The 13,284-nt window shown below is 36.1% G+C and overlaps 1 protein-coding gene across 1 annotated transcript in view; it reads left to right on the top strand.

Moving 5' to 3' along the window:
* Positions 1 to 13,284, top strand: part of Sema3e (semaphorin 3E) — a 283,121-nt gene that overhangs the window by 153,872 nt on the left and 115,965 nt on the right. The window contains exons 3-4 of the mRNA XM_008840910.3: positions 4,153 to 4,212; positions 6,922 to 7,041. Of these exons, the coding sequence (XP_008839132.1) occupies positions 4,153 to 4,212; positions 6,922 to 7,041 (180 nt within the window). The remainder of the gene's footprint in view (positions 1 to 4,152; positions 4,213 to 6,921; positions 7,042 to 13,284) is intronic.

Below are 13,284 nucleotides of genomic sequence, written 5' to 3' on the forward strand. Positions count from 1 at the left end.
TTGTATGAAGTCTATATGTGTATGTACATATGTTTTTAACATATCATTTTGAATACACTTTCATAGTAAATTCTCCAATCATCTTGGTAGAATAACTTCTATAAATCATCAGAAAAAATCTATCCCTTAGCCCAATGATTTTTTTAAAACTAAATAATAGATCAGATAAAGATTATAAACAATGCAGTTTTACTTCCAGGATCCATACCTCATAATGGGGCCAAGTAAGTCTGCAAAATGTCTGCCACTGACATGTTTATGTGAGATAATGATTCAACATATACGATCCACTGATGGATGCACTGATTTTAAGATTTTATGTGAATGCTGTAGCTTTTCTTCTATTTTAAGCAGTTTTCTTTTCTATTCCTATACTTTTGTCTTTTCTTCTTGTGTATCAATGAGAAAACCCACTTACTTTCATTTAAAGTTTATATGCTGGGCTATGATAGGTAAATCACAATTTGATGCTGCATATTGTTAGCAAGAAGCTCTTCGAAGATCAAAGTACCAATGAAAATTCAAGCTAAAGATTGCTTATTCACATGATAAGAAGTCTAATCATATATTGCAATAAGATACCACTGTCACTTTTTAATTTTTTATTTTTTGGTCTTTTCTTCTTTTTGCGATAGGGTCTCCCTGTAGCCCCAGTTGGCCTGGAACTCACTATGTAGGCCAGGCTGGTCTTGAACTCACTGTGCGTCTGCCTCCCAAGTGCTGGGATTTTAAAGGTGTATACCACCACATCCGGCACAATATTATTGTTTTTTAAATATTTTTATTTTTGTGTTTGAGTGTACTGCCTGCATGTTTTTAAAAGCATGCATGCTGTGCAATGCCCACGGATATCAGAAGAGGGTGTCAGATCCCTTGGAACTGAAGTTACAGACAGTGGTTAGCCACAATGTGGGTGCTGGGAATTGAACCCAGGTCCTCTGTAAGAGCAACCAGTGCTCATAACTACTGAATCATCTCTCCAGCCTCGTCACTATTTTCTTTTAATTTCCAGTTTGACTCATCTTTGCTCATTAAAAATAACTCCAAGAAGCAACATCTAAAATTTAGTTTCAAAATCAAAATGGGTTTGCAGATTAATAGAACACAAAATGGGACAGTGATAGGTAAAGGAGATATGAGAGACAGAAATCCAACTTGCTTTAGGTAGAATGAGTCTGGCTTGACTGCAGAGAACTAGAGAAAAAGATAAGAAGATGAGCTATATGATTACCTAAATCAGAAATATGTGCACAAAAGCAACAATAAACACTTTATAAGGATATATCTAAACAAGGGGCTGGAGTGATTGCTCAGTGGTTAACAGCACTTACTGCTCTTGCAGAGGACCCAGGTGCAGTTCCCAGCACCTACATGGGGGATAACAACTGTTAACCTCAGTTCCAGAGGATCTGATGCCTTCTTCCGGCCTCTGCTGGTATTACATGCATGCGGTACATTTACATATATGCAGGCAATTCATACACATAAAATAATAATAAATAAAATATGAAAAAAGAATATATCCAAACAAGCAACAAAAAGTGCTCAGTAACAAGCTCAATTACTGCCTCCTAGAGTGATGTAAGTAGGATGACCAGAATAAAAAGGGAAGAAATACAAATAATGAATAATTAAATAATTCAAAAGAGATGACTTTCCATCCTAATGATGATAATGAGCCATGGTTTGCATTGTTTACAGACCAAAGCTTCTGCATACAAGTTTATAAAACAAAAGGAAATATAAAATAAAGTTATCAATGTGATCATGTGACTCAGAGTAACTGATTTATACTTTAAGCATAAACAGGGAAAAGATACTGATAAAAAAATGACTTTAAAATATATCTATTCATGATCAGAAATTTGTGGAATCGGCACTCTTATTTTACCTTTGATCTCACAAAGTGCTAGGTACTGTTGAAAACAGAAAAATATTGATATGTCCCTTTTCTTTAAAAAAGAAGGTGCTGGGTGCGGTGGTGCATGACTGTAATCTCAGCACTTGGAGGCAGAGGCAACCAGATCACTGTGAGATAGAGGCCAGCCTGGCATGGTCTACATAGAGAGTTCCAGGACAGCTGGGGCTACATAGTGAGACACTGTCTCAAAACACCAAAGAGAGAGAGAGAGAGAGAGAGAGAGAGAGAGAGATGGGATTAAGAAGGAGGAGGTTGGATGTGGTTATTAAAAGAAAAAAGAGCATGCCTAGTGACCTAATTCCCTTCTGCATCTTTATCGTGTACTGGGATGTACAAATCCCACAAGGGATGCAAATGAGTTTTACTAGCGAATAAAACATTTGGGAGAGAGAGAAGAAGAAGAAGAAGAAGAAGAAGAAGAAGAAGAAGAAGAAGAAGAAGAAGAAGGAAGAAGAAAGGAAGGAAAAAAGAAGCCAAACACTTGAAACAAAATATAACGACAACTACTTTAAATTCAGTTGAAAACTGGAAGCATTAAATTGTCTTGTTGTTTTGTAAGGAAGTTCTGAGACAAGGTCTCTTATAGTCAATCAAGCTATCTTAATGGCTGTGACTTGTTACTGAGATTGTCTTTTTTGGTTTTGTTTTTTTTCAGTCCTTCCTTTATTTTGTAAATTCTTCACTTAATTTTTTTATATTTCATAAGAACTTTTTAAGCACCTTTATACCCCCTTCTACACTGGCAGCCCTCCATAGCCCCCTCCTCCATGGATTTCATGCATTCTGTCATTTATGGTAAGGCCTATGGAGGCAAGTTAGTGTCCCCAGACATCCCTCAGCACAAGTTCTTCCACTGTGGTCTAGTCAGCCTATCTAGAGTGGCTCTCATTAAGAAGATCAGGTCTTCCTTACCCAACAATAATCAGCTGCCAATAGTTCTCCAGCTAAGATTGGGGTCTGCTACCGATTTCCAGAGTTCTATGCTTGGTTTTTTTGTCTGCTTGTATCTGCATGGGTCTTGTGCATGCTGTATGTGATGCACCTCCTCCCCTGGCTCTTACAAACTTTCTGTCCCTTCTATGCTAAGGGCCCCAAGCCCTGAGCGGGTGGAGCTTTAATACAGCAATCATATACAAGGACCCCATTCTGCGTTCTTCTCCACACTTTGTTCATTTGTGCCCTTTTGTGTTCATGGCTCTCTGTTGCATGAAGGAATTTCATTGATGAGAGTTGAGAGATGCATTAGTACTCTCTCTACCCCCTGTTCCCTATGTTCGGTGAGCCTTAGGTGTGGACTCCCCATTGCAGATGTACTACTTAAGGTTGGGCAATGTACAATCTCTTTGTATCACCAGTTGTGGATCTCTATAATAATCTCTGTTGCAAAAGAAGCTTCTCTGATGAGTGGTGACTGAGATGCTTCTCTGTAAACATGAGGATCCAAACTTAGCACACAGTAAGAAATTACATTTGTCTAGGGATGTGACAGTGTTTGAGTTTTCTCTAAGCTGTGTGACCTCTCCAGCCACGTGTATTTGACTATGTTTACATACCACATATGAGTTTCCTCCCATTAAGTGGGCTTAAATCCAATACGTAGCTCTTGATTATCCCAAGATAAAAGTGCCACTACTGCCCCAATAGAGTTTGCACTGCTGGTCATTGTAGTTTTTAGGTCTTAAAGCTGGGGTTGGACCATTGATTGATGTTCTCCCTTAGCAGCTTGCATAGTACTCTCCAAAACTATGAATGATGCCTTTTTACGTCTTTTCATCCTCTCATTCTTACCTTCAGCAAACATTACTGAACATCCTGAACACACTGTTTTCTGTGTTTGGTGGTAAAAATGCAGAAGGATCTCAAGGAAGTGCTTGCCTTGAAGCAACAAATAGTTTCGTTTTGGGGCAAGCTTGGAAGACAGGTTACAGTAGGTCAAATATGGAACGAGTGGGTGTAAGAGTGACAAGCTTCTTCCTTAACTGTCCTCTGCAGGGCTGAGAGGTGACATGAACTTTCAGAAAGATAAAAGATAGGAAAAATTAGCACCAAGTAAAAATTTATAGATGTTTCTTAATTATGTAAATAATTATTGGAAGAAGATAAGGTCTAATTTTATCTTTTCAGAAAGTTGAACAAACTGGACATGTATTGAATTGTAGAAGTAACAAATGGTTTCATATGATTTATTTTTATATGCAATTGCCATAATAATGTATTATCTTCCATTTCAGATTCACTGGCCCAGTACAGCAGTAAAAATAGAAGAGTGCATAATGAAAGGGAAAGATGCTGTAAGTCTTACTCATTGTAAATTAAATGATCAATTCTGTTCCTGATTGCCCATAAAGGGTTGAATCCTTGAAGTTTTACTTGTTTATCAGAAACAGATATGTAATTTTGTTCATGAAGAAAAATATAATAAATATATAACTATATAAGATTAATTTCAATGAAGTGTTTAAAGGAAACAGGTTGATAACCTAGCAGGGGCTTACATTTTATTTTGTTATATTTTAATCAACTGGATTTAAAAATTCCCAATGCTTACCTAATGGTATTTGGTAGAAAAAACAATGGTAGATTTTCTTATTTAAAGGGGGAGAAGTAGGCAGACTGTGTGATTTCAGTTGAGTTTTATTAATTAGTTACAAATGAAGAAACAAATTAAGAGTACAAAGTCCGAGGGGCTGCAGCAATAAAAATGTGTGGTTGATTTCACTTTGCTTCTTGAGTATTTCATGGTATAAGAAACAGCGTCCATCCCATTTCTCTCCAGTGTCCATGTGTGAGTGGGAAGTGCTTTCACAACACCATCCTCCTGACACATGGAGAAATGAGAGGGAAACGTGCTAGGACCCAGCCCTCACCTGATGGAATACATATCTTGGAGGAACACTCTAAGTCTTTCTTTGAATGTGAATTTATCTTTGTTTCTTCTAAACGAAAAGAATGTAAATGACTAACACATTATACTAGCTCCTAATTCTCTGATGCAACTGGCCCTAGTCAAGGAATTAGTCAACACATTCTTGCTGCATTATCCTGTACTGTGATGCTTAGTAATTAAACATTCTCTCAACCCATCTCAATGTAAGTTCAACTGAGCCAATGTTGGCTCTAAGATGTGACAGCATGTCAAAGGAGAAAAAGTAGGGGCTTCCAGTGATTTGAAGACAGAAAGCTTTCTTCATGTCTGCATGGTCAGAGTCTATTAAATATGTGGGTTGGCCATGAAATAAAAGGTTAAGATGTGAGAAGTTGTGCAGATGTATTTTTATGCCCTGGACTATCTACTCAGTAAAGCATTCCTCATTCTTTTCAGGGGCTCTGGTAGCCTGTGAATCAGGAATGGCATAATAAATCTACTAGCCTTTCCATCCTAATACTGTTACATGAGAGGCTTCACATTTGAAATCATTCTGTTTATTTTTCACTATTGCTAGTATTGATTTCAACATAATCTTTGGTATTAAAAGAGGTTAGTATTATTTATGTAATTTGTTTTATGAATTAACAATGTCTAATTTGCCAAAAGATGTTTGCTACAATTAATCTAGCCAAGTTGAACTTGAATCAGTTTAACATTTTTCATTCAGCATATTAATAATAAACATCACGTATGATTAAAGTACTTTGGTATGAAAGCAGAAATGGTACTATTTAGAAGGAGGGGTCATTGGCAGGAGGGTGGAAGTGAACAAAAGAGGCTGAAAGAGGGGGGCACATGATGGGAGTACATTGTATACACTCTGAAAATGAAAGAAAACCCATAATTTCACTCAAATAAATACATTAAAAATTTAAATTTTAAAATATCACCTATGGAGTTCTGGTAAGTTTTCCCATTTTCAGAGGTCTATGCATTAATACAAGTAAATAAGAATTATAGAAAAATAGGGGTAAAAACAATATTAAGTAAGTAGTATTTATTAGAGTCTGTGTTTGATCAGAGGTGAATGTAACAATGTGTAGGTTAAAGACTCTCCAATAAATTTGAATTTAAAAGTAATGCTGCTCAACTAGAGTTCTGAAGCCAAATGACCTGTATCATACTATCCTGCACACAGTTTATTGAGACTCAGCATATATAGGCATCTACTGTCTGTGACTGTGTTCCTCATCTTGCTTGAGAGGTGAGAAGATATAACAAAGACCAGTTGGTGCACCAAATTAAATATATTTAAAATGACATCCTTTATAGATAAAGTAATTGATCCTTCGATTATAGTATTTGCAGCAAAAGGAACCTCAAAGTAATTTTGCAATAAAATGTCATTTCAACTGATTAGTGGTTTAGTTGTTAGAACTGTCACTTTGAAATTTCATTTTATGTAAATACACGATCTTAAGGAAAAAAGCCCATTTTGCCAATCATCAAGTTTTTGTAATGCCAAGGGTGACTTCCATATCCTGGGGCACAGTTCTATAGTTTTCCTCAAATAAATGTTATACATTCTGTGTAAAGTTTACTCCAAAGTTTTTATAGAATTTTAGTATTGTGCTGCAGTCTTTGTTACAATTACTTTGCCAATTAAAAAACTTTAAACTATTAAAAAACACTGTAATGCTCTATAGGTTTACTTTTGAATATGATTTTTCAAGTTACTCATTTCCTAATTTTATGCAGGTCATTGTTTATATTGTACTTAACAAATACCAGCAGTGGGAATACTTTACTTACATAGAGGAACATATTACATGAAAAATTTTATGAGCAAATACCTTTGTGGGCAATAGGATTTTGTATTCCTCATTTGCAGTAGAACATAGTAAAAATGCTCTCCTTCCATCACAAAATGTATCTTATACTTCACTCATAACTGAAATGCCTCAGTCAAGCTAGTGTTTTCTTTGCCAGGTGCTTATCCTATTTCATTCCATTATTTTCTTTTCCACCCAACTCAGACTCGCAGTAAAATGTAAGATTTCTAGAGTTAGGGGAAGTAGTTTAAACATTTGTTTCATGCTAACCATTTTCCTCCTTTGTGATTCTGCTCTAGAGTGACTGTGCAAATTATGTTCGGGTTTTGCATCATTATAACAGGACACATCTTCTGACCTGTGCTACTGGGGCCTTTGATCCACTTTGTGCCTTCATCAAAGTTGGGTACCATTTAGAGGTAAGAAAGTTTTATTCCTCGCTATCAGTGAAATTTATGCTTATAATGACTTAAGTATGTTTTATTAAAAAGGTTGTGTCATTTCCCCCCCAATAAAGATAAGACTATTTGAGATGTATTGATTTAACATATTTGTTGCAGGGGAATGATCTCTTAGTGTCTTTAAAACACTTGTCAGGGACTTGTCAGGGGCTGGAGAGATGGCTCAGTGGTTAAAAGTACTGACTTCTCTTGTAGAGGACCCAGGTTCAATTCCCAGCACCCACAAGCTGCTAACAGCCATCAGAAACTCCAATTCCAGGGGATCCAATGCCCTCTTAAAACCTCCGCAGACATTACACAACATTGGTGCACTTATACATACATGAAAGCAATAAACTCACACACATAAAATAAAAAAATTAAAATTAAAAAATAAAACCCTTGTCAGCTCTCAGTTTGTGAATCACCTAATTTTCTATGTATTTATTTGTAAAGGAATTTTACTTATTTAATTTGTCTGCTTAAAATCAATTTTTAACATCAAAGTGTGTAATCTTTTGTATTTATATTTATGTATTTTACTAACAAATCTACAAAACTAGAATATATATGTGTATAGAAATAGAGAGATTTAGAAATGGATGCACATACATAAAGATAGGTGTAATTTACATAAACTTAATGTCACATGAAGCATTTTAAAAGGACATGCAAACTTTTTTATTTTATATTTACATGTTCCCAGTGGAGGGGACAATTTCAAAGTAATAGAAGACAAAGCAAAGTGGAGAAAAGCTTTCAATCTTTTCCCATAACAATCCTCCATTAAGGAACATGAAATATGACATGACAATAAACACAAATTATATTGTCTAACAAGATAATGTTCACCAAGGTCAAAGATCCATTGCATAACCTCTTCTGCAAGCAGACTACACACTCCGGTCTCCTTTGCTTTTCATGTACTATGCAGCATGTGCCCTCACGATTTCATTGGGAAGTGTGAAAAGCAATATTATGATGTCATGAATTGCTCTCTTTAATTTAGGTGAAAAGATATAATTGCATCTTAGCATAGGGTACTGAGAAAATAGAGCACTGTATTGTGTAGCCAAGACACTTGAGGATTATGCCCCATTTATGAAAGTGCAGAGGTGACTACAAATTATGCCTAGAAAGCATGTAACAAGAGGTAAAAATACAGGGACTGGAGAGATGGTTCAGCAGTTAAGAATACTTGCTGTTCTTCCAGAGGACCCACGTGGTTCGATTCCTAGCACCCACGTGGTGGTTAATAGCCATCTGCAACTCCAGTTCTAGGGGATCTGACATCGTCTTCTGGCCTCTGGAAGACATTACGTGCATGTGGTGCATTTACATGCATGCAGGCTAAATACTCATACACATAAAATAAAAATAATAAATAAAATATTTTTAAAAATACCATTCAGTTTACCACTAAAACTTTTTTTTTCTCATAGTCCTTGCATTAGTTAATAATCAGGTACAAATACAAATAGTAACATCAAAGTGTTTAATAGCTGCCTCTAGAGATTGCCCCTGATTGAGGTGCTTCAGCTGTTAACGATCCTCATGGGGAGGATTTTTAATTAGCATATTTTAAATATTAGCTTACCACCCATCCTTGTAAATTAAATACAAGTAGCATACACAAACATATCTCACTGTACTGACTGAATCATTTCAGAGAAAGGGTATGAAGGATTGAATTAGGGACTTTTTGACAGAGATGTAGAAGGTAAATCAGATTGATGCAAGGTCAGAATAAATCCATGCACAGCACAAAATATAAAAGTCTCTTTCTATATGTAGACATATGCACAATCAAAATGCATATATTTTTTCAGAAAGATCTGTTAACACTGTATCTTCTCTGTTTTTATTTATTTGAAAATGTCTTATTTCACCTTTATTTTTAAAAGATATTTTCTGTGAGCAGAGAATTATGGCCTATGACTACACTTTTATTCCTCTCAGTATTTTAAAATGTTTTACTGTCTGTAATTCTTTTTCTTTTCTTTTGTGAGACAGGGTCTCCCTGCAGCCTCCAGTTAGTCTGAAACTTGCTATGTAGTCCAAGCTGCCATTGATCTCACAGAGATCTGCCTGCCTCTGCCTCCCAAGTGCTAGGATTAAAGGCATGTGCCACCACACCTGACAACTTTTTAGAACAAATATAAATTTATTATTGCTGCTGTGAGTCGTGTGCCATGGAACCTGTGTTCAGGTCAGAGGACAGCTTTGTAGAGTCAGTTCTCTCCTTCTGCCTTTAGGTGGGCTCTAGGGATTGAGTTTAAGTGATTGAGATTGTATGGCAAATGCATTCAGCTGATGAGCCATCTTACTAGCCCAAGAGGGTTAATTTTTTTTTTATCTAGAAAAATGAAAGTTGGATATCTTCTCTCTTCAGTTCCACATTTCCTTTTCTTGACATTATATCAACACTGTTAAACACCTCTCATCTCTTATATGTTTCTCTGCTTTTAATCTTTTCTGCTTGAATAAATACTAACAATTGCTAATTCATGACATATGTTAACTCAAAATTATAGTCGTCAATGTTTTCAACTTTCCAGCCATGGCCCAATGTCTGCTTTCATGTATAATCCAGTGTAGTGAAAGATTTGGAAGATAGTTTTATACAGTGAGCATAAATTGCAGAATGCCAACCTTAGATTCTGGATATCTGTCCCCTTGTCTTCCAGCTGAACCGATAGTTTAAATCTTCACTTTATGACTCTCTAAGCAAAGGCTTAAATGTATTTGAGTACTCACTATTCTTCTCTATATGAGCTATGTGGTTTCTCAAGAGAAAAAAAAAATTCTTCACTCTGTTCTTAAGTAATCTCCAGCACATGCAAATAATTGAAAAAAGGTTTTCCACTTAGTTTCATTGCTGGAGAAGATGTATTACAAACTGCTAATATAAACTATAGTTGTATTAGTAGAATGGAAAAATTACATCACCTAAATATGCATAATATTGAATATCTGGTGTCATATCATTATCTAATCATTCAACACGACTGAGAGACTTGAGCCATTGTAGACTCTTTGAATATGACTGAATACTGAAGGACTAAAATACTATCTCATATGATTTTCTAATATTCAGTAACATTTTGAGAAAAGCTCTATATATCTCATAGAGGAATCTCTGACCTTCTGATAACAAGAGCAGAGGAGAGGGGAGAGAGAGAGAGAGAGAGAGAGAGAGAGAGAGAGAGAGAGAGAGAGAGAGAGAGAGAAACTCCATTTGGGGGCTTGATGTGAGTTTTTGATTGAGTGAGAATTTACCAATCATTACATCCAAGGAAAATATTTTAGTTAAAAAATTCAGAGGCAGCCATTATGGAATGTGTTTGCAGATATTCATCTGGTTGATTATAGAACAGAAGGACATAAAGGTGGGAAAAACTAGTGGAGGACCCCCAATTCCAGGCAGTGGTATTTAAAAGCTGTTTCTAAAGATGGTGTTGAGAACATGAGGTTTGGAGAAGAGGACTTCATTTTCATGGCATTATTAATACTTAGGATTAGTTCAAGCAGGGAAAGATGAAAGACAGAGAGAAATTCATGGAGACTATTATAAGTCTTCTTGAGAGATCAGAGGGTGTTTAGCAGGGTTGTTGCAATAGCAAAGAAAAAGGAGTGTGCTGAAGGGAGAAGGTGCTCACCAGGAGATTGTATGCGACATTTTTTTTTTCAGATGTTACAGATAAAAGGGGTTAAAAACAATTCCAATTTATTTCTTCTTGATTGGAAATAAATGCAGTCTTTAGTACAAACACATAACCATTGAAATGGTAGGTTTTTATGAGACCATCAGGATTTCTTGTTTGAACTTCTCATTCTTACTTATAGTTATATGAAATACTGACCTTAGGGCAACATGTAGTTACTACTATAGATAGAATTTTTGAGTTTTGGAGAGAGGATTGATGGTTGTCCATGAATCTCTCCACTCTCTCCTGTTTTATTTCACTTCTCAATTGTAGAATGTCTCACATGTATCTATGGAAACAGAGAATGAGTGGAAATTTGGTATAATCAGGTTGGTGTAAAATTTATATACGCACTTGAGAAAGGAAGTGAAGATTAATTTGATGAGCAATCTCATCAATGCTAATGGGAGTGTTGTTTTGGTAGCAGGAGGATAATTAGGAGATTAAAATGTGGCAGAATAATGGAAGTAACAGCATCTTAATTGGCATTAATGCTGGTCATTTAATAAAAGAGTTAAGGAAAAGTATATGAGATGGTGTAGAAATATTGAAACAATATTTCTATTTACATAGCAGATATTGAACTGCTATATATTGAAATGTTTTATCAGTTGGATAAAACCACCATCTCAGAGGTAAGGAAGAGTTCAAAACATGTTTGCCAGAGACAGGAATTACGATTTTCAGCCAGCATATCTTCACCATTGTATATGAAGAGTTATTTTTCAGGAGACCCAAACTAGGTGTACAGATTTGATCCTCTCTCTCTCTCTCTCTCTCTCTCTCTCTCTCTCTCTCTCTCCCACTCTCTCTCACCCTCCCTCTCCCTCTTGCTCTTAATATCTATGTATTTATGTTTGCATGCATAACAAAGTGTTAAGATATGATTCATTTCCTAGGAGAATTTCAGAAAATAACTAAATGTAAAGCACAGGAACTCCATTCTTTGGAGGCTGACAGAGGCTGAAAATCCACAAAAGTTAGTGAAGAGGGTCAAAAGGAACCCAGAATAGCTCAGTGCATCAAATGATTGAGTGACTTTACTATGTGAAGTTGCACAGAATTGCTGTCTATCCTTTAGACAACAAACAACTCTGGAGAGTTGTAAGAACAGGGCTTCAGTGAATTGTGCACTTAAGCCATGGTCTTGTAGTAAACCACTGAAGCCAGCTTGCTCTCGAAACACTTCTATCTTTCCTCACTTTGTAACTTTACCTTTTTTTTTTTTTTTGAAAAAGTTGGTATTTTTTATTATACTGATTTTTCTTGAACATCTTTAAGAAGAAAAAAAATGCTGTGGAAGTTGGCTTCATGGTAGCCGTGATTTAGCTTCACTGATATGAAATAATGCAGAGATTTGGGGCAGTATACACAGCTTCTTCAGGTCAACACTTTCTGTTTAAATCTATGAATTATTGACCTATATATACTGCAAATTCACAGCATAAACATCTAGGCTTGTTAATGCGTAGATTGTCATGATGAAGGAGAAGGGCGCCAGAAAGGGTGAATGTGTATCTCGACTTTATGTCAAAATGATAATTTATTTTATATTACATTTAATTTTTTGAGACAGACTATATGTAGGTAGCCCAATTAGTTTCAAACTCACAACAAGCCTCTTGTCTCAGTCTACCGAGTGCTGGAATTATAAATACGTGCTACCAGAGTCAGCTAAAATGGTAGGGTTTTTAATTATTTTTCTTTATTCTTGAGAATTTCATGCATGTACACAATGGAATACGATCATATCCACCCTCCATTTTCCCTCTCCCACTCTCCCCATGTCCCTCTAACCAACAGATCCTTCTCCCACCTTCATGCTTTTTTCCTGATAATCCATTAAGTTCACTTACTGCTGCCCATATATACATGGGTGTGGGGTTATCTGCTGGGGCACGGGCAACATACCAGTGGGAACACCCTTAAAAAAAGAGTGATTCTCCAGCTAGCAACTGCCAATCACTTCTCAATGAGGCATTTATTAACACTCCTTTGCAGAAAGTGTCTTAACTTCTTATGGGGAATGGTTCTTGGTAAGTTTTTCATCAAATCTCACCTGAGTAAGTGTTGCCTGCTGTGGATAAAAGTGGCACGAGTTACACTTCAGCAAGCTGGGGGGTCAGCAGGGGCTTTGTGATTATCTGTCTTAAAATGGAGCATGCTTAACTAATGATGTGCTCTATCATTTGGATATATTTTCCTGGTTTCAAAATAATTTATTGCTAACAGAATCATTTGTTTGCCTAGAGTGAAGAAACACAACTAACGTACTTGGAAATGCAGCATAACTGTGAAACCTTTCAGGAGAGTCAGATGAGAAGTTTTCTGAGCAGAGCATTTGTGGTTACTCTGAAATGTGTGGTCTTATCCTCTATTGACATGGATGCAGCCTGAAAATTACAATTTAGCCCCAAACTTTACAAAATGATGTGCAATTTCAGGAACTATTTTCATAAAAGATGACAATAAAAGAAGAGCTGTATTTTGACGTTTAAGTCATTTTATGTTGAGG

The sequence above is a fragment of the Nannospalax galili genome, unplaced genomic scaffold (assembly GCF_000622305.1).
Source record: "Nannospalax galili isolate Female #2095 unplaced genomic scaffold, S.galili_v1.0 scaffold639, whole genome shotgun sequence".
Lineage (NCBI taxonomy): Eukaryota > Metazoa > Chordata > Mammalia > Rodentia > Spalacidae > Nannospalax > Nannospalax galili.